This window comes from Tigriopus californicus, chromosome 2 (assembly GCF_007210705.1).
Source record: "Tigriopus californicus strain San Diego chromosome 2, Tcal_SD_v2.1, whole genome shotgun sequence".
Lineage (NCBI taxonomy): Eukaryota > Metazoa > Arthropoda > Copepoda > Harpacticoida > Harpacticidae > Tigriopus > Tigriopus californicus.
This window is the reverse complement of record NC_081441.1, coordinates 12,707,565-12,734,366: the sequence shown is the minus strand read 5'-3', so window position 1 is coordinate 12,734,366 and position 26,802 is coordinate 12,707,565. Positions and strand designations below refer to the sequence as shown.

General features: G+C 42.4%; 2 protein-coding genes across 6 annotated transcripts in view; both read left to right on the top strand.

The window, feature by feature from the left end:
- Positions 1-24,715, top strand: part of LOC131892699 (low-density lipoprotein receptor-related protein 8-like) — a 30,293-nt gene extending 5,578 nt beyond the window's left edge. For 2 of the 5 annotated variants that reach the window (XM_059242527.1, XM_059242525.1), the window contains 15 exons: positions 10,514-10,636; positions 10,713-10,835; positions 10,901-11,127; positions 11,194-11,497; positions 13,463-13,720; positions 18,112-18,403; positions 18,454-18,465; positions 19,224-19,442; positions 20,312-20,512; positions 20,590-20,743; positions 20,823-21,021; positions 21,263-21,526; positions 21,688-21,869; positions 21,936-22,160; positions 24,283-24,715. In XM_059242527.1, coding sequence (XP_059098510.1) covers positions 10,514-10,636; positions 10,713-10,835; positions 10,901-11,127; positions 11,194-11,497; positions 13,463-13,720; positions 18,112-18,403; positions 18,454-18,465; positions 19,224-19,442; positions 20,312-20,512; positions 20,590-20,743; positions 20,823-21,021; positions 21,263-21,526; positions 21,688-21,869; positions 21,936-22,160; positions 24,283-24,351 — 2,852 coding nt within the window. In that variant the 3' untranslated portion in view covers positions 24,352-24,715. Of the gene's footprint in view, positions 1-10,371; positions 10,399-10,513; positions 10,637-10,712; positions 10,836-10,900; positions 11,128-11,193; positions 11,498-13,462; positions 13,721-18,111; positions 18,404-18,453; positions 18,466-19,223; positions 19,443-20,311; positions 20,513-20,589; positions 20,744-20,822; positions 21,022-21,262; positions 21,527-21,687; positions 21,870-21,935; positions 22,161-23,099; positions 23,151-24,282 lie in introns of all 5 variants that reach the window. The other 3 variants (XM_059242526.1, XM_059242524.1, XM_059242528.1) reach the window with 3 other exon arrangements.
- Positions 24,716-24,839: 124 nt separating this feature from the next.
- LOC131892700 (uncharacterized) lies at positions 24,840-25,856 on the top strand. The gene is made up of 3 exons (XM_059242529.1): positions 24,840-25,027; positions 25,203-25,423; positions 25,487-25,856. Exons 1-3 carry the CDS (start codon positions 24,840-24,842, stop codon positions 25,777-25,779), a joined length of 702 nt encoding a protein of 233 aa, XP_059098512.1. The 3' UTR covers positions 25,780-25,856.
- The last annotated feature ends 946 nt before the right edge of the window (positions 25,857-26,802 follow it).

Genomic DNA, 26,802 nt, shown 5'->3' with positions numbered 1-26,802 from the left:
TTGCCTGCTTGTTGGCAATGATAGGCTTACTGTTCCATCCTGACTGGGCTGAGGGATCGGGGATTTGATTTCAAACGAAATGGAAGTTGAATCAGTTTTAGGGGCACTCATGATCCAAATTCCAATATCCAGAGCGGAGTCACTAGTGGCGAGGAAGGAAAAGAAAGGAAAGCTAGCGAGATGGAGAAACTTGGCACAGGGTAATTAGGTTAGAGAAGGGTCTTCTTCAGTGCCATGTACATACATATAAAGTTGCTTTTAGGGACAGGACAACTAGTCCCAAATTCCTCTTGCGGTCTCCATTCCAGACATGCCATTGGAAACTTTTGTCCTCTACCAACTGACCTCGAACCACTAATCTCGTTTACCTTTTTCCGAGCCTACTTTGGTTTCCAATTTTCGTTGGCTATTTTGTATTCTTGACTTTCGGATATTGTTACTCAAACTAAGTAGCCTAGCGATATGCAACCAACCCGTTTCCAACAAAGCCCTTCTAAACTTGAATCCATGGTTAAAACAGTACAAAAAAACCCTGGGTTTAGTTGTACTAGATTGAAAATGGGATTCCATTTCATGTGCTACCTACAATAAATTGAATTTTTCTTTCGTAATAACTTGCTACTATTAGCATGCTTAAATCTAACACTTCACTTGTGTGTTATGATTCGATCATCCTTACCAAGAGGTTTTTTTCACTTCGGGAATGAATTTACACCGAAATGGAATTAACTTCCTCCTAATCCTCGAGCCTCATCATTTTTGTCGGTTTGGTAACCCTGTTCATTGGCCGGAGGCAAAATGGCTCAAGAATCCCGAGGCACGTTTGCGGTGATGACCTGACCAAAGAGAGGCTTCAGCGATGCGTTCCAATGTCCTTTGAAGACGAACAGAGGGCGGGGATGTTCCATTTTCTGCGTCTCATTCGGCCCATTTGGATCTGATGGACTTAACCTCTAGAGAAGAGATTTTTGAGCCCTTGGATTACGGGAATAAATGGAGAGCCATTCCTTTCAAGAGTCCTCCTCGCCATGCTTTGGCCCATATGGTGATTCAGCTCAGTTCTTTTGGTCATTCCCTTGATGCTCGGTCTGTCCGTCTGTCCGTCCGTCCGTCGTGCCGTCCTTCAGTTGGTGAATGGATGGGTGGGTGGGTGGGTCGGTCCATCTATCCATTCACCATCCCTTCTCTGAATCCATCACTCCTACCTCCTCAGAGAGGTCAGGGAAGTTAATCCACGCCATAAAGATAAAGTACTGGGACACAGTACTTCTTGCCGCGGCACGACCACCAGATCAATATTTCATCTCTCCGTTTTTTCTTCTTCTTCATCTTCTCGTTCTTCCTCGGACTTGCTTGTGCTGATAGGGTCTGGGATCGATCTTGGCGAGTCACTTCGAAATTCTTGTGTGAACAAAGTATTGGTGCACTCACTTCACAAGAATTGGTTCAATTTCAAGACTGCGGCATGCCTGCCAAGCCAAGTAGAGAACTTTATCTTTCCCCGGCTCCCCAAGACAACTTTTCTATGCTAGGCTGCAAGTTAATACCCTGACAAGCAATCTTGGAGCTCCTCATTCCATATTGGAACCACGTCAATGCAGCATATTTTCGAGGAGTTGACGACGAGTAAAGTAGACATGTTCCATGTCTTGGAGCATTTTTCCCGCTGAATTTACGATGTGGTTTATTTGAGAGTCCATTTATCCGAAATGGCCTTTCGCTGAAGTTGCAAAGCCTGGCAAACAGAATCGACTTTAGCCCAAGCACAAGATTTGCTTTCCAGGCCATGTTCTCTTTCACACAAACTGTCCCGACAAAGATCATCTTTGTTTGCTTTATCCGTGTTGACCCAAGGATCTCTCCACTTGAGGAAATTAATCACTGCCAAGCTCTAGAGATAATCCTTGATTCCCTCCAACTGCATCCAGTCTATATATTTTACCATATGTCTTGGAAGCGAAAACTCGCCTTCTGTTCTCGTAGGCCATGGTCACCCTGAATATTCAGAGCCAGATTTGCTCGAGCGCACGATTGTTAGTTCTTGCATGGCTATTTTGACGTCTCGCATTTTGGAAGCTAAAAACATCATGGTACCAGTTTATACAGGCAGTTGTGAATGCTTATTCAGTCAAAAACATCTTATTCTGAATAAAATTTCATGCTAAATTGACTCCAAGCTTCGGAGGCGGACCCTCGAGATCCCCTCAAAAAATATGGCGCGGATTTGAACTGAATAAACTCGAGCAAACGTCTCCTTTCCTGTACGTTTTTCCTCCTGTTAAAAGCAGCTCTTGAAAGGCTCATGATCAAAGCATAACAACGAATGGATATACATACGTTCACTAGTCTTCATATTAGGGCTGCACAATGTTCATAAAAGTGGGATTCCCAAAGTTTTCCTCCAACTATTGAGGTAAAAACAAAAGTTCTAGCACCAGGAAACAAGGCCCCTCTTGAGGACGAAACGGACTTTATCGACATCCGACAAATTGTATTGTGCCAAATAAGCACAAAAAAACTTTGGCACCCAGTCATAATGGAACAACAACATCTGTCCCCTTCCTTGGCCCTTGGATTCGTTCCCGAGAGTCTTGAGGCAATATCAAGGGGGGAAGAGATATTTTACCGATTCCTTGGAAACGATGGCCCCCACCTCCTTCAAGTTCTCGCCTGCCAGGAATCGCTCAAGGGCCATCTGATTCATAATTTACACCGACTTCAAACTCCAATGATGATGGAGAAGGTCTAATACGCCAGATGTGGTTGTTCCGATCGGCCATTTCCTTTCTATTGTAGAGGCTTTGGAAGGAACTCCTCGGCTTTGGATCGTCCTCAAGGGACCACCCGTGACCGTGGAGAAAACCATCCATACACAGGGAAAAGCCGAGTACAATGGCGTCTAATTTGTATTGGAGAGAAGAAGTCTTTTGTGTCTGAAGATGATTCATTGACCACGTTCACATGTTGAGCGGAAACGAAAGGACGAGACCCACTCTTCCAGACTCTTTGGCCTCATTTGGCATTCCACCAATCGGGATGACCACCCAGCCTTGCTTCCTCTTCTCTCGGCCTTCAGCGCTCAACTTGATCGATTGGTCACGAAACTAGAATTTTCGCCCGAGGTTCATGGCATTCTTCGGACCATTAGCAACGTCGTCATCGTGTTTCCTTTTCTGTCTTTGATACGGCTCTAGTCCGTGAAACGTGTGTAAGGCCGGAGTCCGTCCAAAAACATTAGTGGACTCACTCGCGAGGGCGAGTTCCACGCCGCTGGTCCATTTGATCAATGGTACCCAGGGGTAAAAAGCTATCAGCCTGGGGAGTCAACCAAAGCTAGCGAGGAAAGCAAGGCCAGGGAGGCTCGCTCCGACAACTGGCCGAGATACTTTGTTCCAAATGACCAAGAGCACATATCTTGAAAATCTTGGAACATCCGCTCCTGGGCTCGTTATCCTGCTGATCGTTCTTTTTGCTCTTACACTTCTGACGCGTACCTCGTTGTGGAAGGGGAAGAGGGCAACAAACGAAATAGCGGAAATTTTTCTCAGACAGATAAACACGATTTTGTTATGAAGCTATTTTCCATTGATCCCTCCCGTTCCTCCTCGTGATCGAGTTTTCATGCAAGGGAAAATGAAGTTAATCTCGGAAAACCCTCCTCGGAAAGGTTTGTTTTCCCTCATTTCCAATGAATACGGAAAGTTGTACTGGGTCTCATAAGACGACTTGTTGATGCACGGAATTAACCCGTGACATATGATGGAAGATATTGGCTAGTTATTGAATAATGAAATAACAAACTCATTTCAGATTCACCATTCATTCAGTCGGTATTGAGGGCTTTTGGCCGAATTTGTCAACTTTGGCCCCAAACCAAGTTCCATCAAAGTTTTCGGGTTGTAAGCGTTAATTATGACTGAAAGGTCCCTTGGCATGCGACTTGATGGATGGCCATAAACTTCTTATGTTCCTTCATCAAGTAGTGTTTCGACACCGCAAGGCTTCCTAGTCTCAAGAGCTTTCCAATATCCTGGAATTTCACCACTCCAAGGCAGCCTGTTACTGGTTGTTGCAGTCATGTTTACCTACTTTCTCTGGGCTACCCGCGACCTCGTGACTTGAAAGGAATGTAAAGAGTTTCTATCAAGTGCATCTGCCCCATGGTTCTGCCTCCCAAGAGACTGCTCCTCGAAGACTCTTGCATAATATATCTCGGGTTGGACTAGTTCCTCAGTTGCACTTGTGCCAAAGTTGGACTTTGTTCTTGTCAAGACCAATCCCCGATTATTTGTATCTTGACGTATGCTGATCTGTTCCACTTCGTCTTCAGATAGATGGAACGATTCCTGACCCTTTCTCTTCCTTACACGTTACGCTATTCCATGTGTAGCTGAAGTTCAGAACGAGATAAACCTTCAAAGTACCATGGCCATTTTAGGGTCATAATTTCTTCTCATCGTGTGCAATCTTTTCTCAGTGCAACAAGATGGATTGGCACCTTCGAGCAGGGTTGGACAAAAGCAAGGAAATATTTCCACTCGAAGATAGTTAACCAAGCAAACAAGTTTGGAACGGGCTCGGGTTGCTCAAACAATCAGATGTTGCTAACAAACAATTCCAAGTATGTTTTGGCGAAAGTATAAAGTGATCGAATTTTGGGGCAGAAAAAATTTTGGGGCAGAAAAAAACTGCATGAAATATCTTTTATTTAGAGGTGATTGTAATGCCAAACAAATGCTTTTGAATCATTCATGTCAAAAAAGATGCGTCTCACTAATTCATCAATTGCAAAAGAATCACAAAATAAAGGGAAAATATCGCTCTCACTCTCTCTGGTATGATACAGAAGCTACAGCCACATACCTGATCAATTTGAAGGCCCTCAGGTCATTTTACTACTGATACTGGTATGAACGAAGACTGTTTACCACAGATAGTGGTCGGTGTACAAATGGTAACGTTCATATAAAAGGTTCTTGTTACTGAATCAAGTGATCTATGCTGATAGAAACTTGCCATGTTGCCAACCCTGATCTAACGTCACCCATTTCAGGCCCCTCATGGCTTGACGAGGAATTCCAAAGTTTCGACTTGTAGGCTTTCCTTGCACTTGGGTGACAAGGAAAATAATTTTTTGAGGACCATCAAACTTTCATCAAGTGCTATTGTGGTCCAGTATTTGTGCTCCATGTAGCTGACCAAAAAGAACGGAAAATTGCGAAAATAACATTGGAAGCCTGCGAGCTATTGCTTCTTTGGTCTTCTGGCAATAATGAGAAAAGTAATTCCTTCCCTACGCCCCCTCAAATAATGCATGTTGTGGGGAAAAGTGTCAAAACCTTTAACAGCCTTCAGCAGGGAAAAACGAAGGCCAGAAGACTAAGTAGCGAGAAGAAGAAGAAGAAAGAGGAGGAGAGGGAAGAACAATTACTGAACAATGAGAAATTTGGACAACCGCCCTCATGTCTCAAACCATTACCTTGCCAAAGGAAATGGGTCAGTAAACACCTTTCTCATTACCAACCCTCATGTCTCAAACCATTACCTTGCCAAAGGAAATGGGTCAGTAAACACCTTTCTCATTACCAAAGTGATCATTTTTTGAAAGACGTGATCCAACAGAGTCTGTGTCCTCTATTATATGCACAAGAGTAAAAGAAGAAGAAAGATGTTGTGTTTGTCCATCTTGATTTCAGATGTCGCTCACTGTTCACTCTTTGTGTCTGCTTATTTGTATAATGTGTCGGAGAACCGACTTGAGATGGTTCAATTAAGAACCAGAAGCCTCTCTTAATGACTCTCTGTCTTGTCGTTCTTGTAGGAGTTGGGCTTATGGAACCGTGGTCTTTTGCCTTGAATAAGAGACAGGGACGGTTTAATTATGGCAAATATACACAATGGTACCCGAGGGAGAGTTGATAGCTCCTGAGAAAGAGCACAGAGAGTCTTTTTGGCACCGCCAGGACTTAATTGAATCCAGTGTGGTCATAAAATGAAACCACATCAATGCGTTCACGGGGTTTGGAGACCGAGTCGAGAGATTGGAACGGTGGAACTTGAATATTCCCTAGTTTCCATACTAGGGCTCCCGAGCTAATGGGGTGTTAAATCATCTCTTATCTGATAGTCCTAAAAATTAATGGCTCTTGAAAATGGGATGATGCCTTTTTTCGGAAAATATCCCTACAGGAGCAGACTGAGCCATATAAAATTGGCTTTCTCTCTCTCTCTTTTTAAGTTCACAAGATCAGCAAGCAATGTTCAGATCAAGGAACCGAGGTAACCAGTTCTGCAGTTATTGTTTTGCTCTGCAAAAGGTGTAAGCGCAGGGTGACTGGTCTCAAACCATTGCAAAAGACAGGAAGTGAACCTTTGTCCTGATTTATGGGTCAATGTCAAATCAAGCCTGACTGGATGAGTTCAGTGAGATAAATTTCTCAATCCGTCAAGTTAATACCCATGAGGAATTCCCTTCTTTTGTCCCATTCCGGCTGACAGCCAACACTTTGTCACGCAATTCTCAAATCTAATCCCGAAAATTCCCCGGGCTTCCCGGGTCCCTCCTTCTCCTTCTGTATAGGACACAGTCAATAGAAATGCAGAGGGGAGAGCACTTTTGTGTTACCAAACCCAAGGCCTCTCAATGGCTATTCGTTGGAAAGTTTAAAAGCCTCCACAAAGGCCATTTGAATAACACGTGGAGGTGGCCTTTGTACCATTGAAATCATCATCATCATCTCCCAGCAACTAACCGTAGTGAAAGTCGTTTCTCCGGCATTCTCATCACAAGTCAGCGTGAGTAAGCAAATCCCTTAAGTAAACAAGGATAGCAGCTCGAGTTCTCCATGTTGACATGTCATTTGGTAATTACATCGGACCACCATGTGTTCTTCCCCCCCTCACTCCAATAGAAAGCTCCCTGGGAGAACCCGACACCTGATCCTCCCTCAAAACGACCTTGCTGGAAACATAAACTTGAGTCTTCTCCACATGAATTAAATTCAAAACCGATTCTCTTTGACACCGGAGCTACTTTGAAGATGAATAATAACAGTCCCAACGTTTGATTAGTGAACGACAACGATCTGTACCTCTGCTGTGGGTTTGTTTTTTTTGTGGTGGGCTCAGAGCTTACAGGGAATGAAGACGGTTGAAGTATTCGAAGAGCTTGTTCTAAATTATTTAGCAATGGTGAGTGGTTCCGACCACTTATTGTAGCTGGAAACTAAGAATAGATTTTATGTTGATAACATGAAGAGTTGAGTTCGTGTTCGTTGGAAGTGGCGTGCACTATGTTGGGTTATGTTTGATAAGATCAGAGCTTGATTAAATAAAGAAGAAGTTTTAAGTTTTAGACACTCCGAATGGCAAGATGAGTAGGATCAATGAGAATTCGTAGGATTCCTGTCTCCAATGGGATTTTCTAAGTCGCTTGGTAAACAAAGCATTTCCGACAAATAAGTAAACTTGTGGAAACTTTTCCGAATTTGTATATCTATGTCCGTCAAAAAAAAAGGAGTTATAACATGTATTTATGAAGCTCCACCCAGTCAATGAATCATGTGCTTCAAAGCTAAATTCAAAATGTGTAGTTTGCATACCAATTGTGGAATGACGACTCACCATTTTACCAATTTGGAACGAGTGAAGGTGAAGGCAAAATTCGTTGCGCCAAAGTCACTTTTGGAACGCTCACTCATTGTGACTTATAACGCGTTCAGTAGCAAAATACAGCGCTGCAGTTCACGCAAGTGCGTGTGTATTCTCAAGTGACATGAGAGATGAACAAAAGGGACTTGCAAAAGCCACTGGGAATGTGTGCAAGAAATATGTGGAACATTTCCTGTTCCGTGTTCCAAGACATGGCATCTCGCCGTATTTTTGACACTCGACGCCCGACGATTGGCATTCCTAGCCAAAGTCCCTGTGTTCATCTATGAACCAGTCTTTGCCAGCCCACTCTTTCAAGAGTGGCACACACGGATGAGGCTTAAAAGTAATTAAGCGACACACCCGAGGGTCTCCACCATACCCAAGACGCTTTGAAACGACACAGATGATCCCCCTCTCAATAAGCTCTTTCTTGACATATTCAAGATCCTGCCTAGTGACGAGAGTGGCCTTGGCTCGTCGCTTGAGAAGGCACTTTCAAAGAGGGAAAAAGTTCAGTTTTTCTCATAAAGAAATATCCCACAATTTCCTTTCTCAAGCCGGAGAGGGAATGAGAGCTCTTTGAGAAGCCATCTCAATACAGGGTGGGATAAGAGGACCTTCGAGATTAGTCCCGCCTCCAGATCATAAACAGGGTGAGGAGCGATGAACGTGGAATGAGCGAACCATCGTGCCTTTCGTGCTGCCTTCAGTTGTTCCGTCTCAAGGAATGGAAAGCCATCTGCATGCACATAACGCCCCAGGGATTCCACGTCAACTTTCTGTCAGTGGCCCACTTGGAACACAGGGTGTTACTTTGGGAAAGAGCTCGGGCTCAACTTTCGAGTTTCTGGGAAGTCGTCCTTTGCATACCAATGGTGATCCACATCACGTTAGAGAGGTCAAGGCTAGAGATCCGTAAGATTTGAGCCCGAGGGTGATTGGTAACCGCAGATGAATCACCCCATGGTGGTTCTACTTGGCAATGAACTGCAATAGGACATTCGTCGGAGGCCAGACTTGCTGAGGAGAGTATTTATAGGACTTCTGTTCGACTACCATTGGCCCATTAAATCGGAGAGATTCTTGGCCAACTTCAGCGAACATTGGCATTTCCAATGTTCGGTTTGACCTCCCGGCAAACTGCAACCTCGATTGCATTAAGTTCCGATGAATTGCCCAGAAAAATGTAAATCCCGAGTGTGGAAGTGCTAATTACAGAAAAGAGCATGTGCACTCGCTCCAGAAATGACCGGTATAAAATAGAGTCGTTTTTGCTTTTTGGACATCAAGCTACTCCAAGTACCTTAGAAGCCAGCACTTCCAAAATTAGCTCCAGTCATGGCCCAAAAACTCAAGACCACTTTGTCCAGCCAAGGGTCCAATTTCCCCGGATTCTTCTTCCCCGATCGCCAACTAGAGATTGGAGATATGGAGCCAGAGCAAAAGGTCGATTACCTTGATAAGGTGTCCGATTTGTTTTCGTCCAAACGATTCGCCGGAGCTTTTCCCCACATCCAATGCGATCTTGCCAAACCCTGGGATGAACATTACGACCATCAGGCCCTTACTTTGGCTTGGAACAACTATTTGAACGTGGATGATGAAATCAAAATCACGTTACCAGTCATTGAAGAGTCTGAAGAGCAGTTGTGTTTGGGCCCTCTGACGGAGCGATTAGTGATCGAAAAAAAAACCGTGAACTCGAAAGTGTGTTCGGAAGACCATAACCTATCCGAACCTATCTCTAAACAGTACGCCAAGATGGCCTTGGGAAAGGACAAGAGCGACTTGACCATCTTTGGTACCTTCAAGGCTTTTCTCCCTATTGAATACGTGGACGACCACGCAGATTGGGATGTGAGTAAGCTGCTCGAACTCAATAAGAACGAAGAGGTTGTGGCCCCACGCGAGACCTTGAAGGACACCTTTGTTGAACTGACGGCAAGTCTTCAAGGAATTGAAGCAGTGCCCGAGGAGGAACCCAAGTTTTCTGTGGCTTTTAACTCCAAGGCCAAGAATACCCGAGTGAAGGTGGCTGAAGCCGAGCAGGCCAAGTTAGAAGATCAGAAAGACAAATACAAGACTGCCTTGTGCAAGAGGTTTTTGAAAGACAATCATTGCTATCTCGAGGACAAGTGTACGTTTGCCCACGGAGAGGACGAGTTGAGGTGGATGGCCATCAACTTCCACTACAAGAACATTCAGAACAAGGCCAAGACCTGCACGAATTACCTCCGAGAAGGTATCTGTACCCGTGGCAAGAAATGTGCCTTTAAACACGAGTTGTAAGCAACTCTCGCCGTTATTATCCAGTTATTTTTCTTATAGCCATTATATTGATACATATATTTTTCTGTGCGTTTATGAATGCAATCGATGTGATCATTTAGAGCCTATGAAATATACCCAAGAACGATCAAACTCGGGTCCTCTCATGGTTTCCTCATCTAATGGTATTCGTGTTAATAGTGCAGAGTTGCAATAGCAAAAGAAACCTTGCCATGGGTAAAAATAACCAAAACATGGTCTTTCGTACCTTTTGCATCGATAGGTTCGACACTTGGTGAAATTAATTATAAGATTCATAACATTTGGCTCTCGTATGAATAAGAATCTTTCGAGGTTGGGCACCACAAGCACAATCTAAATAAATGTAGACTCGCTCATTCCATAGCTTTATCATAGGATTTTAAGACGACTTCTTATTCTATCCCCCAGCCTATGCAAAGCGGATTCCAAAACTTAGTGAGTGGACTTATCGTCTCATTCGAATTGATTTTGCATGCGATTAGTAATCTTTTTAGTTATTAGTAGACTATCTTGTGCCCAAGAACTAAACGATGATTGAACTTCATTGCAGAAAACGTCAATTGCTCCGAATCGGAGTTCAAATGCACGTCAGGAAAATGTGTGCCAAAAAAGTGGCAATGCGATGGTGAATCGGATTGTGACGACGCCAGCGACGAAAGTCCAGACAGATGTGGTACGTACGTAGATTGTGATGATAATCAGTCTCAATCTCTATGAATGCTTTCAAAACTGAACATTTCACGCATTAGCCGCTCGAACTTGCGGACCCGACGAATGGAGTTGCGGCACAAAAGGCGGAAGATGTATCCCTCTGGCGTGGCTTTGTGACGAGCATAACGATTGCGAAGATGGATCGGACGAAGAAGTTTGCAGTAAGTGAGGGAAACGGTCTTTTCCAGTTCCAAATGTCATATTTGCCTCTGACATTCCTCCCCAGATCAAACTTGCACTGAGGAGGAGTTCACATGCTCCAATGGCAAGTGTATTCAGAAGCAATGGATATGCGATCGAGAGGACGATTGTGGTGATGGGAGTGACGAGAAGGCGTGTCCTGAGCACAAATGCGACCAGGTCAATGACTTTGCTTGTGGGGATGGTTATTGTGTGACCAAAAAGTGGCGTTGTGATGGGGATGTTGATTGTCCAGACGCTTCAGACGAAAAAGTTCGTGAAATGCTTCGTTTCGTGTGAAGTTCCAAGTGACTGATTCCTGCCTTGTTTTCACTCTAGGGTTGCCAATCGAAAGAGAAGCCAAATAAGACCAATTCCACCCTGGATGGTAGTGTCACGCTCATAGCTTGCGCCACCACGGAGTTTCAGTGTCTGAACAAGGTCTACTGTATCCATCATTCTTGGTTGTGTGACGGAGACCCTGATTGTCCGGATGGATCCGATGAAGCTGTGGAGCAATGCGGAACCAAAGTGCAATGTCGCTCGGATCAGTTTCAGTGTGACAACGGCGAATGCATCCCCGGACACCTTCAATGCTCGGGAGTCAGCGAGTGCAAGGACGGTTCCGATGAGATCAAATGCCGTAAGTTCGGATCCCCTATTTTTTTTTTTTCGAGAGCCACAAGAACCCAAAATGCTTCCCCGTTGTCATGGCTAATGTAGTTCTCATCCATTTGGAAGAGATGGGAGAAAAGTGCGAGAAAATTTGCTAGAAGAGAGGAGCTTCTCTGCTTTCCATCTCCATGTGGGTGGATGAAGGTGAGATGGGCTTTTAAGTCTTGGAAACTGAAATACGGAATCGCTCGGAAAGCATTATGAATACAAGGCTTTGGGAGGAAGTGTTTCAATCCCTCCCATTTCCATGCCTCTCGTGTTGTCTGTCAAACGTTTTGGCAGTTTTTGATGGATGTAAGTCCTTTTATGGGTCTCCAGAGCGAGATCCATATATACGTAGGAGGGATCTAATGTACGTACATGAGGTTGGAACTTGTAAAGAGTAATGGTGACCTTCGACATGGGCCTGCAATGGAACAAGGAGAATCTTATCAGAATGAGCTGCTCCATCCGAAAAATATAAGACGGCATCAAAAATGGCTTCCCGTTCTTGGGGGATATCTTGGACCGGTGGAAGATCGAAGCCGATGTCGTAAAGTTAATCGAAATAGCGTCTGTGCTTCCAAGAATAGCTGGAGCAGTCCCAAAATTCAGCACCCTCCCATTTTGCCGTCTTGGCACTTGCCAAGGAAAAACTCTTCTGGTTTTTTTTCCCGTTCATGGCAAATTGAAAAGAGTTTGATTTACCCTGGAATCCGTCCTAGGACTGACCAGTTTTTTTCGGCCTTCACAAGCAGCCTTCAGACACAGCTGGTACCACATGTCTCCTCTGAAGAATCTCGGGTACGGAAGAAGTCCTTTTTGACTTTTTAATCCAATTTCCGTGTGAAACTTTGAGTCTAGTTCACTAAGTTGGAGGCCATCAGAACCTGAGAATGAGATTGAATTGCTATTAGAGACTTTCGAGCACTTGAAAGTTCGAAATCCCAATTCTTGCCATGTTCTGCCATTTGTTCTGGAAGGGAAATGACTCTTTTTCGCTTGGCTTCTCCCGAGCTCCGAAACCGATAAAGGCGATCTTTGATTCTCAGCCAAGGCCAAGCCTAAATTCTGGATTGAGAGCACATCCTCTCAATCTAACCTAGCTAGTCTCCAATACTTCTGTTCCAATTTCCTCCTGACTGAAAGGTCTTTTTTCAATCGCAAGTTTTGTGGGTGTCGGCTCGGTCTTGGGAACAATATTTGATTAGACCTAATGGAAAGAAGCGGAGTAAAATACCGATTTAGAATTCAGTAGCTTCCAGGGGTTCCAGGGGTTCCAGTGGTTCCAGCTTCTCCAGTGTCCAATTAGGGTCCCCTTGAGTCATAAACTTGGAAGTGGGAGAATAGTCTGTACTCTGTACCAGGAATTGGAGCTCTGTGTCTTGGGCATCTATTTTTTTGTCCATAGCTTTGTGCACTAAATGCAAAAATATTCATGAATTCTCATTCAGTTTATCATGATTTGAAGTAGGCTCCAGGCTTTTAACGGGGAATCTCGTTTTTATGGAAACTTACAAAAAAGGGGGAAGAAAAGAAGCCGCTCGTTTTTGCTTCTAAGTTGACACATTTCACGGGGGAGGGCGTGATTAAAAGCTCTGAAACAGTTGTCAACCTTCAAAGTAATGCCAGTACATCAAATGGAACAGTCTCAAGTGCATGATGCTCTGTTAGTCAGAAATGTTTCATGGTCTTAAAATATTTCTGGTGACTGAATTTTATGAAGCGAATGCCCATAAAATGTCCGGCATAACTTTGGCAGCCCTGAGGAGGAGGCAAGATAATCTTGAATTATGTTCAGACAGAGCCAAACCAAAGTTCATTAAGTCACCACAAGAACAATGGACCAATCCCCCCAAATCTTGCGGATTACTGCCATGCCATTCATTCCTAATGCCATCACTTACAGATCTTTCTTTTTCTTTATCAAAAAAGGCAATCTCGTTTTTTCCAGGCGATCCTTCGCTAGGATGCAACTCGACGGTGGAATATGATTGCGCCAACGATGGCACAATGTGTGTTCCATTGAGCAAATTGTGTGACGGGAACAATGATTGTGGGGCATGGCAGGACGAACCCAAAGGGGAGTGTCATGTCAACGAATGCCTGGTCAAGAATGGTGGGTGTGACCACAAATGCGTAGACTTGCCCATTGGTCACCAGTGTGAATGCAAACAAGGCTACGTTCTCGTCGGGGATCGAAGTTGTCAAGGTAAGCCTATAAGAAAGATTCTACTTCTCCGTTCCACAAACCAAAGTCCGGACGGATTCATGTTAAAAAAATGCTGGTTTGGGAGGGGATGAATTTAGTGCTCGGGAGTGTGACTTATGTGCGAATTTGGACAAGAATCAAGGACCCATGCAGTTATATTTTTAAGCTAGATATTCAAGAGACGGTCCATGCTCTTTCTGCACGGAGTAGCCATGCAGTTAGAATCATTGAGATCATCCACTTGGAGATTTTTCCTTTTCAAGTCGGTCTTGTTTCATGGTAGAATGGATGGGATCTGCAGGGAGAAAAAAGGCCAAGACAAAGGACCCCACTGACTTTTAAGAGGATACGGAAACGTTTTTAGATTGACGATGGTTAGGAACCACATTTTACGAGGCTTATCTTTAGTACGTAGTTTCGTACAGCCACACTAAAAGCTTTCCAATTCCTCTCTGAATCCCCACAGACAATTTTTGCTCCAGTCCTTGTTGTGACGGACCGATAGCCCTTCAAAATAAATCTGTTTAGCTGGGAGGTCCATTTATGTGGAAGGTTCCAAGTTCAGGAGGGCTTTCAGATTGAAAGCTCTCGAGAATGGCTTTGAAAGCTGCTCAGAAAATCTGAGTGCTGCTCCAGTAACGAAAACTCTGGGGTGATCCAATGGGACAACGTATGGCTTCTGATTTCTGTTCAGCGAGGTTGATCAACCAGGCAATCAGTGTACTCAGAGATATTTATCGGCAGCATGGCAACCATTGAAGAGTGCTGACATACCATTTGTTGAGGGTGACTTTTGCCTAACATTTTTTTAGTGCTTCGCTGACCAAATACCAGTTTATGAAAATTATGATTACCCACCCTGAAGAATGCGGATGTAAACTTAAAAAGAGTTTTAAGTTATAATGTACATTTTTTTTAATGGTGCATGCTCAATTAATCCATTGACTATCAATGATAACTAGTATCTCCATATTGCATTTCTCTCGAAAGGAATTAAGTAAACTCTGAACTAGAACTTCATAGAAGCGTCGTCGCTAAAGTGAATAATTCAAAGCTATTCTGAAAGATATACTCAAGCATTGACTTTGTCTGAACTAGAAAACTATAATGCATAGAATGGAGAATCCAAATTGTCGCTGTCTCTCAAAATCATAAAACATTTATCATTTTTTGTTCGAATACATTGCAATTTGTTAAGGAATATCACTGACATGTCTGATTTTGTTCTATTTGACATATCCTCCGTTCACATCAATGACTCTAATTGTACGTAAGATCTGAATAATGGGTGCACATTGATCGAAAAGTCCTGGGTATATTGGCCACATTCTCCTTGATGAATGCAATCAAGATGGATTTTGTTGGGTGGACACGTCGGCTGGTTTTAGGTTCAACTTGGTCCTAGACAAATAGCTTATCGGAGCAAGGTTTGGACTGCCAGGAGTACAAATGTCCTTGCCGATAGAGACATTGCAACTCTCCCTCAACCAGTTCATTGAAAACGACGGTGAAACGCCATTCGACCTCCGTGAATAAAAGATCCTTTAAATCATCATTGCTTTAAAATTTCCCATAGACGCTGCAAAAAAATAACGGGCAACAGGAGAAATTTTGTGCCGTTAGGAGCAATAGAATTTAGATTCTTAGCTCTGTACTGTAGATGGGGAACTTTTAAATGGGACTCATGGAAATGGGAGCATGAATCCAATCCAAGGCATGGATCAAGAATCTGGACCTCTAGGATGCGATTAATTCAAATGCACCCTCATTTGGCATGACTCGGAAGGCGTTTTAGGCCCAGCTCTAAGAACACGCATTCCTCCAAAGCGAAGGAAAACGAACAATGAGCATTCTTGAAAGGATATGAAGGAGAACGCTGATTGCCCATATGGCATGTCATTTGAGCTCATCAAGGACCTTCAGTGGTCCATTGTTCCAATGGTTCTTTTTCCTCTTCGCCACTACCAGCCCTCGGATCGACCAGACAGAACTCATACACTTCCACTTTCACGCTAGGTTGAGTCGACTCTCATTTGAGAAGCCATTCTCGGACCAAGCCCGGCAAAATCTCGGGTGTTCCAAATTCCAAAGAGTGTCTCAGACTACGGCCCACGTTATTGGCTTCTTGAGTTTCTGAGGTTTCAGATGCGACATGGATCAAAGGGGGCACCATTAATGTTTTACAGAACCCACTCTGAATGCACGTACGTATGTAATGGACGACGAGGCAGAGGGACTCAGATTAGTAACAAGGAATGGAAGAAGAGGCAGCCTCTAACCTTGAATCCATTCTTGGTCAAGCCAAGCACAGAATGCAAATTGTCCCTTGATGTAAGTTGACTTTCAGGTCTGCCGAATGAACAACTGTCACTTGGAAACTTGGCCTACATGACTTTCGGAATAAATTATTCATTCATGCATCAGAAACTCAATCCATGTTTGCATTACTCATTTGGATACAAAGATGGTAAAGCAAATATGGGAAATCAAAGCGTTGTTTGCCTTCCAAATAATGGGAACGACGAGATTTTTATTATGTCCAATCTTTGTGTCTGAAAACTGATCAGAAAAGGCAGCTCTGTTCCCATAAATCAACCGATCAAAGGTCCCAAAATACATGAGCTTTATGTTAAAACATCTAGCGTCCCTGATGTACTCTTATTCTCTGGGTAACTTTTGTTACTGAATAAGTTGTTGGCCCTGACATTTCCATCATAGGATAGGACCTTTGAAGAGGAAAGGCCACTAAAAAAGAGCGCTGCCACAACAAAGAAAATCCATCAAATTGGATTTATTCCCTCTAGAAAGGCTTTTTTGCTAACAGGGCCCTCATCTGGCTTTTTTTTCCTTCTTCATCTGTGTGCGCGGTTTGCATTTCCTCACATCAGAAGTGCATTTGGTGGAAGAGGCTGAAAAAAAACCTTTCGTTAGGAACTGTTTATATCCTCAAAGAGAAAACCTAAAAGGGTGCAAAGACCAAATCCCCTCTAATAGTTTTAGCCCGATAGATTTTTGACCACCATCAAAATTAAGCCTTTATCCTTTTCCTCCTTCAAAGCCCGAAAAAGGCACTTGTTATCCACTTCTTAATTTTCCTGTTGCTAGCCTAGTTTCCGAAATTTCATTCCGATAAGGCTGGTATGAGAGGATTGCTGGATTAAAAATGTAAATTGCATAACGAGAAGTTTATGCTAAAGTGTAAACTTTTGGGTTAGAACATTTAGACAGAACAGGCGGCTGGTTTGAAATTTAGGAATTTTGCTTATGCTCTCAAAATTGCTAGGAATGGTCCGAGTTCCCTGATGTTTCCAGACTTTGTATAAAGAGCTTGGGCCTAGATTTATTTTATTCAAAGGCCACTCTCGAGAGAAATTTGTGAAAAAAGGAAAGGTTGAAGAGATGTACCTTGTATAATGCAAGGACACTAAAGCAGTCCCTGTATAATGATACTGTCTGCTCTTTGGTGTTATCAAGGTAAATGATCATTTACAACAGTCAGTGGATTTAGGGAAAATGGATGAATGTGCTAAAGCTTATAACTCCCAAATTAGGAGATCTTACCAGAAATCTCTAATCAGGATGTATGTGATGTTGAAAGATCACCCATGCGTTTCAGCTAAGAACAAGTTTGGTCCTAATTGTCAGGTGATGGACATAGAGCATGATAGTGCTTTTCATTCATTGCCTGGAAAGATCCGATAACCTTGAGATGCTAATCAAGACCATCAAAGGCTGGTAGGGAAAGCGAAGTGTTCCGACTACCTTTTTTTTGGATTCTGAAAGTGGAAGTTTTGAGACCCAAACAGCGAACCTCACGAAAAAAGAGTCGAAATGTATTTTGGATAAGGTTTTAGGCACATTTATTTTGTTGAGTAGCTACCTAATGTCTTTTCTAGGCTACAGGGAGTTATTTTATATCTAATTCAAAGTAACAGCCTTTCAACGAAGAAAATGTTCCAGAAATATTCAAAACTTGTATGTTCCGATGATTTTTTTTTATTTTTCAAATCTTTTTTGCGACTCCTGGTCATGTCATGGCGTAAAAATATAAACAAATATGGCTTATTATAAGCATTATACAAACATTGTTCAATTCTAAAAGAAAAAAATGTCAAAAAACTGGTTGTTTTTTCTCGCCAACAAAGCTAGGGTTTTTAAAACAATTTTGTTTCTCTATATTTGTAATCCAATCGGCGTGATCAAGGCTCTCGCCAACTTTAAATATTCTTTATCGATCCGATCGAATTATAACGTCAAACTTCTCCATCAACTCCGTAAAAGTCATGCCGCTTCAAGCTAGAATCGTCCCAAAAGAGTAATGATGCTTAGATATATGGGTTAGCCCAGAATTATGCAAGCTATGTATCGTACACTGCGTACTCTTTTTCCAGATGTGAACGAGTGCCTGACACCAGGGACATGTTCGCAGCGCTGCATCAACCGCCCTGGGGACTTCAAATGTCAGTGCCTGAAAGGCTATCTCAGGGACCCCATGGACAAGACTCGATGTAGAGCGGCCGAAGGCCACCCTTCATTGCTCTTTGCTCACAAGTCGGATATCCGGAAGATCTCGTTGGACCGTGGTGGAGCCATGTCCAGCATTGTGAATGAGACCCGTTCCTCTTGTGCGGTGGATTATGTGTTCAAGACGGGCATGATTTTCTGGTCGGATGTGATGACACAGATTATGTGTTCAAGACGGGCATGATTTTCTGGTCGGATGTGATGACACAAAAAATCTATAAGTAAGTTGCTGTGACTTGGGGTTGCAGTTTCTTGGACTGGCGGTTCTTTTAGGTTTGGGGTAAGAATATGAGGGATGGAGATTGAGGTCACTGAGATGGGTTGTATGTTTTCTATTCAGTGTAGATTCTGACGATCAACGTATTTTTCCAAAGATGGTCATGGTTGGTTGACGAAGTGACTCATTGTTTCTCATGTAGTCTTTTTCTTGAATTCAAGAGCGGTGCGAGTTTTCTTTCGGTCATTCTTTCTGGTCAACATGTTGACCAAGGTGTCGTTGACGAATTTAGAGCTATTGCGGAAGAAGTCAATATCCCGTGTAAATGGAAGAAGCAATAATGCAGGGAAAGGCAATAATAAATGACCAATCTTTTTTAAATCCTTGTTTCAGTCAAAATATTGTATTTGAACTTTGAGGGTAGGGTAGCATGATCATTTGCTACTGGCAATTCATGTATCAACCTCATATCCCTTTCTTAAAATGAACATACACAATGCTTATTTATTTTTATTTTATTAAAATTTATTCTGGAATCATAATCCATCGAACCACGTATTGATTTTAACTAGTGAAGTTTACTTCACTAGGGATTGAACTCACCCGCGACCATCTGTGTCCAAAATATGCAACTAGTCGCAACGTCTTTTCCACGAAGCTAAATCCCTTGCAACACTTCCTTCGTATCTTTTCAAAATCAATAATGACAGGATTTTTGAAGCCCTCATCAAAAGAGTTATATCATGGTATCTCCATTTCTAGGGCACCAATTGACGAAGGCTCCAAGCAAGAAGTGGTGATTGATCACAACATTGTGACGGCCGATGGCTTGGCCTGTGATTGGGTGTACTCGCATCTGTTCTGGTCGGACACTGGAACCAACTCCATCATGATGTCCGACTTTGGTGGCAAGCTCTTGGCTCGAGTGATCAAAGACGATCTCGAAGAGCCCAGATCGATTGCCGTCTATCCCGAGAAAGGGTGAGTCATGCTTTAATCAAGCCTCATTTCCATCAAAGTTCCCCGTAATCTAATATACCTACTCCGACTTCAAAAGCCACTCCTTGTTCAGCACATATGTCCGGATAACACTATTATGAAACCCTTCGATGCTATCAACTAACTTGTTAAGGGATACTAGAGATAGAACTTCTGTTACTGAAGAGGCTTTATTCCATTGTCATTAAGAAAATGTCTTGAATGGTGGCCCTGTCACATTTCCAAACTTTGTGCTTTTGATGCGTGAACGAGAAGTTGGTCTTTGGGCGATAATAAATGGTGCAAGATACATTTTGAATGCAATAACAACAGATGGAATGGTTTCAACTTGTAGCTAGTTTTTGTACAATAATTCTCGCCCTTTTTAATGCTATGCAACATTCAACATATATTTATTGAAACCATGATGTGACGGAGTATCCGCTTATAAGTAGTATATTGTGTTTTTGTATACTCTCGAAAACAGGGTGCTACTTCAGAGCTCTTACGAAAACCTTGCTCTGGTCACATAATCTAAGAGAGACTGAGATTGTTTCATCCGATAGCCTGAACTCTTCTTGTTTCTCGTTTCAAGGCGATCATGCGTGAAAAAACCTGTTTTTCCTTCAACTTTTCATTTGTACCTTGAAAATAGCCGTGACTATCGTACTTTTAGACGTGAAATAACACAATTGTCAAACATCGGCTTTTAAGGCTCTACTGCAAACAACAAATATGCTCCTAAATACTAAATAGCCTCTAGAATGGTTGATGAGCACTCCGCTAGAAATCAATCGGATATGGCCATCGATCATATGAAGGTTGCTTATCAAAGACCAGTCGTTTCTTGATTATGGTTGTCTCCTTTGCAGATGGTTATTCTGGTCAGATTGGGGCGAAAAGCCCAGGATCGAGCGATCAGGCATGGATGGATCACATCGGTCTGTAATTGTGTCAGAAAGTGTTCGATGGCCCAATGGTATCACTTTGGACTTGGTCCTGGAGCGTGTCTACTGGATTGATGCCAAACTCAACTTGGTGGGATCCGCCGATTTGGACGGAGCCCATTCCAGGTTCGACGAAAGCCTTTGTGAAGGACCCCAATTTAGGTCCTCAGGCTCTCATTGACGGTGAATGGTTCTCATTGCAGAGTGGTCTTCTATTCTCCCGACCAATTGAAGCACCCTTTCAGTATCTCATTGTTCGAGGATTGGATGTATTGGACAGATTGGGACAAGAACGCCATTTTCAAGGCCAACAAATTCAATGGAAGTGACGTTATGCCTGTCACGGCCATGAATATGGTATGGGCATTGTGGACCCTTTTTTGAGTTCAACTTCAGCTAGCTTTTCTTATCTCTGGGTCTAATGTTGGTTTTGTAGAAACAAATCCCAATGGTGGTCCACGTGTACCATCCCTACCGCCAACCTGATACGACAAACCATTGTCTTCCGCTGAATGGACGTTGTTCCCACATTTGCCTGCCAGCTCCTCAACTCACGAAAAGATCTGCCAAAACCACTTGCTTCTGTCCTCTTGGCATGAAACTGGGACAAGACAATCTTAATTGTGAAGTCGACCGTAAGTGCTAACTGAAGTTGGTGGTCATTTCTGTTTTCAAGATCGTCCCTAAATATGTAGATCAACGGTAGTTGATTTTAAAGAAAGCACGAATCCGAACAAGATATACAAGTTCTTGCTTGGCGTTCCACAAGAAAAAGATGTTGTGCATGGATCTCTCAAGCGTACTGATAGATGAATGGTTGATTTTGGTTCTCCTAGCTCCTAGTGTGCATGAGTTGTTTTTCTTTATGTTCTCCAGCTTTTTATTCGGAGCCAGATCATGATTCAGGGATGGAATTATTCCATGTGAATGCCATCAATCACACTCAGCCTCAACAAAGCCTGGAATGGAACACCACAGCTTTGGAGAGCTTCTTCGATGACGACGAGAGTAACAACAACAACAACAACAACAACAGCAACACTAGCAACAGTAGCAGCACCCTGGCAACCAGCGAGTCCCCAATGGTGGCTCCGCTCTGGTCAAGTTTTTTCGAGGAAACCAACTACCAGTTTAGTAATGGTGAGTTCCTCGTTGGGCCACTTGATTTGTGGCCTCTCAGCGCTTCTTTCGCTCGGCTTTCGAGCCTTCTTTCTCCCTCCAAAGCCTGCTTAATCTCTCGATGTGAAGGCAAGATCCAACCCTTCGGATTGGTTAGTAACACCTCAGTTCCCTCGTTTCAGCCTCGGTCATGCTCAATAATCAAAATGACGAACCCGATTCATCTTCATTCGCGGACCGGGCTCGAACCCGGGATCGTCTCCAATCCCTATCCTCCTCCAGAAGCTCAGTCGCTCATCCCGAGGGCTTCATGGCTGGCATCGCCATTGGAGCCAGTGCCGGGGTCTTGGTACTCATAGCCATTGTGAGTTCAACTTTCAGCATCTTTTGTTTGGGATCATCAGTCAAGCACGGATTAGTCTCCTTTCAGATTGGTATCGCATTGTACCGCAGATGTTGGTACAAGTCCTTGCAGACGATCAACTTTGACAACCCTGTGTATCGCAAGGCCACGATCACGGATGAGCCCATGAGCAACCTCATGTCATCGCGAGATACTCAGAGCTCGTTAGCGAGCTCACTTTTGTCGACCCCGTCGACTTGTCCAACTACGAGAACTTTCACGTCCAGCACTTTGGCTCAAGAGGCCTCAGAGGTGAGTTAGATCATGCCAATTTACTGGCGCGGTGTTGGCTTTTTTCGGTGACACTGCTGTGTGTTCGCTCACAACTTGCACCATTTGGCCACCAGAGAAAGGCTTAAACTTTGATGAATCAATGTGGAACAACAAATTGCTTTCTACGCAAAATTTCAAGAAAAATAATAGAAATGTAACATCTGCATTGATTCCCCCATAAAAATAGAGAAAATTATTGCGCAGACTTAGAATTTGATTCAAGTATGGGATGTAAATTTGACCATACATTTGTTGTCACTCCAAGACTAGTTGCATTATCAGGGACCGCTGAATTTCATTGGATGAAAGCCATCTTGCTAAAATTGTTGGTTGGGTCGCGAAGATACCGGTACTTTCAAAGGATTTTATTCAAATGTGATGCGTATTTACACGCATTCATGAGTACGTAAAGTTAAATGGAATGACTTTTCTAAGCAATCAGTTTTTCCGTCCAAAGATGGCTGTGTGGTTGGTATCGTTAATGAAGAGGTTACCCTTTTTAATCACTCACACGTTACATGGAAAGTTAACTTCATTAGCAGTTAGCAAAAAAGTTATTTTAGCCTATAACAAAAAGTGGTTGCTTGTGGTTAGTGATTGATAAGGTTATATCCACAATTGTAAAAAAATCATATTGGCTCTATTGTGATGAATGAAAAAACATGAAAAAGAGATTAAAACTCCCAATGATGTCGTTAAAATTAGTTAAATCAGCTCAATGCCCTTTACATTTAGTAAGCATAAATGAACTTGATATTTATCGTCAAAAATGTCACATGAACTCGGAGAAAACGAATAGGTCTCGTATGAAAATTGAACAATTTGATTGATATAAATCGAAGATGGTCTTCATCCAAAGAGAGTCAGTTGTCCCGCAGACTTGTCAAATGAATGACAAAACTCACCACATTTTTACAGGGCATTCTCATGAGAGATCCACTCATAACATTTTCCTAAAATGCCTGGAAGGTATTTATGAACGCGCCTTAAAGCATTCCTCCTCAACCCCTCCATGAGGTCATATTTTGGGAAGGAACGAAGCGATCCTCGCCAAACATGACCTCATTCCCACACATCCATCAAAGCTTCTTTTGATTTACTTTCATTTGGCTTTCACTCAAACCCAATGCATCAGCTGTTTGCATGCCAACCCACCCCAAATGCTTCTACACTGCATTTAAGATGTCAAACTAGAACCTAGAAAGAAGAACAGATTTGTAGCTTCGAAGGGTGTACGTTTGTACCAACTATGTTTTGAACCATTATTGGCAAATCACAACACAGAAGAAATAGATGTCATCGTATTGGAGCAACTAAGGTAATTGTGCTCGCAAATAAGTGGTAGACCAAGAAGCACATATTAGGCCCATAAGGGGGATTGATTATTGAGGGCTGTTTCAGAAAATGTGCTCCCCGGCCACGGGTTTGGGCGGAAAATTTTTAAAATTCCAGGAATCAGTGCCATGGCTTGCATATCTTATTGTGGTAAAAAAGTCTGCACAAAAACATAACGAATACCAAACGAATTCGTTGTGGAAACCGAGCAAGATTTTCTTGAGAAAAGCAAAAAGAACACATAGATTCTTGTATTTATAGAATTATTCATGTGAATATATATTCATAATTGAATATATGCACCTTTAGTTTGAGTTCGCTGGTGCCATTTTTATAGATGCCAGAATTCTTGACATTGGTATTCCGTTCTCCAGCTTTGCCAACCAACGGCATATGTCACAAATTTAAAATCTAGAGCAGATACTTTGTACTTTGGCTGTAACGCTTTCTCTGTCATGATAAATATTTCAATGAACGGAATCAATGAGTTTTGAAATCATTGCTATTTTTTTAAACATTTCCGAGCTTATCTGAACCAAAAATCTTCAAAATCAGAAATTTTGTTATGGATCACTCTACAGGACTCCTTTTAGCTTCGTTCTCCATTACTCGTGTCGGTTGTTACATTTCTTTTCAATTCATTCCCGGGCCGCCCATTTTTCAACCCAAATGTCCTCGATGTACATACAAACAGTCGTATCAGTTATCCGTTTAGTTTAGCTTTGCCCACACCAAACTAGGGTTCACGAGTGATTCATGCTTTCAGATAACCGAAGTGGAGCCCCTGACGTCGAATTCCGAGAGCAAATGTTCCAGCTCGGACAGTATCGTCTAACCCGAAGCCAAGAAATGGAAGAGGAAAGGATCTCGTTTTATGGGCGCTTCCGAGAAATGTCGAACAACAACAGCAGCAACAACAACAATTACTGTACTATTTAACGCCACTTGTCAAGCCAAGCCAAATCTTGTTCTCTGATCAAAATGGCTGTGATTTAAATTATTAATATTCATTCCTGTTCCTTAGGTTCGAATTAGTGAAAGATCTGTAGTGATTGTCAACTCGTGTTTTTGATATTATTTTGGTGCCAAAGCCTGTCTGTCTGTCTCTCTCTCTCTCTTCTACCATGGGAGACATTCTTTTCGTGGTCAGGATGTATTCGTCATCTCTATTTTGTAAATAAACAATCAAATTCAAAGTCCTCGATCGTTCCTATCACATCACAAAACATTTTAACTCAAGGCCCTCATGTATGACAAAGATTATCTATTGACCGCAACAATCATTAACGTACTAATCCACGATTTGAAGGAGTTCTGTGCAAAATGGGTGAACTTGTAACGATATCGGAAGCTGATTATAAAGATTATCCTGGAGCAAAGATCTTGATAAATAGAGTTCAAGCATTGGAAAGAGACCAAGAACTAAGGGCTCAAATCCGAGCCGTGTTTGGTAATCGACATCTTTGGTTCTTGTGTTTGACGATCTCGTTAATCATCTGTCAGCTGATTGGGTAAGGGTCAATTTGAGCAAAGGTGGGTATATTTCATTACAGTATTGCTTCTTTCACGAGAAGGCCTGGGTCGTTATGCCAAAAAGAAAATAAATGTATTCAGATATTTAGGTTGGTGTGTCTGATAAATTGATTTTCTATTTTCACTTCAAACATTCCAAATCCCTTTTTACAGGACGTCAAGTGCGTTTACTGCTTCATTCAGTTATTGGATTTTCCTATATGGTTTGTTCTATGGTAGCTATTGGCCTCCAATAGAGGAGATTTTTAACCAAAATGGTGTTGATCTCTATGACTTGGGCACTTATTACGCCACAGGAGATCCGAAGCGACTTTTGTTGGTAGCAAAATGGGACCATCGAGTTGTAGGGACCTTAGCTTTTCGCGAATCATCAGGTGAGTTATTGGAAAAGTTTGCTGTTCCAGGAATTTCTATTCGTTTTCTTTCATGATTGTCAGATGATAAAACTGTAAAGCTCTGGAGGATGTTTGTGGATCCCGAATTTCGAAGAAAGGGTATCGCATCGTTGTTGATTGATATCTTGGTAAAAGTGGCCAAAGCCAGAGTGTTCAAGAAAATTCAACTTCGAACTCATGGCAGCAATAGACATGGGATTGCTTGCTATTTAAAGAATGGGTTTGAATTGGCTGGGGAGAGCATCTTTTCCCGCATTCTTCATATTGAATATAGCGTAATTGAGATGGAGCTTGATTTGGCAATTGTGACCAAATCTGAAAATCATCCAAATTGAAAATAAATGATAAAATCGGTGCTCAAAGGGAAGATAGATTTAGAACTCTACTCGTGTTTTTTTCTCTCTTCGTTCGCCAGATCTTTGCTTCATGGCTAGTGGGTTCAAGAAAAATATCGAATCCAAACAATTGTAAAAAGTGTACTTATTTCAGTTTATGCCCGTCCTACAGCATGTGGAGCCGAATGAGAAAAAGAATTAAAGAAAATCCAAGGTAAAAAAGAATGGCTTTTCAGTAATTTTTGATCTGCATTTCCCATCTGAAATGCAAGAAATGTGTGGTAGACTCTTTTCAAAAACAATCTGCTCAACAATATCCAGGGCATTAGTAGCGAAATTAGAAGTAATCAAATTATAGTAATTCGTTCCTTTGTCAAAGAACGAATTGCAATTCCATTACATTTTAAAATTTTGTAATTATGACGACCCGAAAGCAAAAATCATTACTCGTTCCTTTTTCCGCTTCCAGAATGGCCTTTAATTTTTCGCTTTTTTTCATGACAGTTGAAGAAGCTTAAGAATCGACAGCAATTGTCACATTTCCATGTAGCATATTATGAACAATGAAAGGGTTAAGAATTGTGCTTGCTCTTGCTTACTCTGAGGGCGTTTCTGTTTTTGAACCTTTTTGCATTTGTTACTCTATTGTTGACATCTTCTCAATCAAATTCCGGTGGACTGAAGACCTGATTTTTAGTGCAATTATCAATCAGGGAAAATCCTTCTTTGGCTTGAGTATGATGCATCAAATTTCCAAAGCCTTCACATTTCCACATCTTAAAGCATAGGATTCTAACAGGGAAGCTTTGCCGGCTTAATCATGTCAAATACTCCCTTTCCATCATGACTTTCATGACATTATTGCATATTTTTACTCCATCCAGGACCCCAATCTTGACTCCTCGAGGCTTGATGATGCACAACATTTTGAACAATTGTACCAAGATTAAATGTTAGGATTAAATTGTTAGGATTAAATTGACACAAAGCCTTCAAATGTTCGTTTTTTGACTGCTTGAAGCA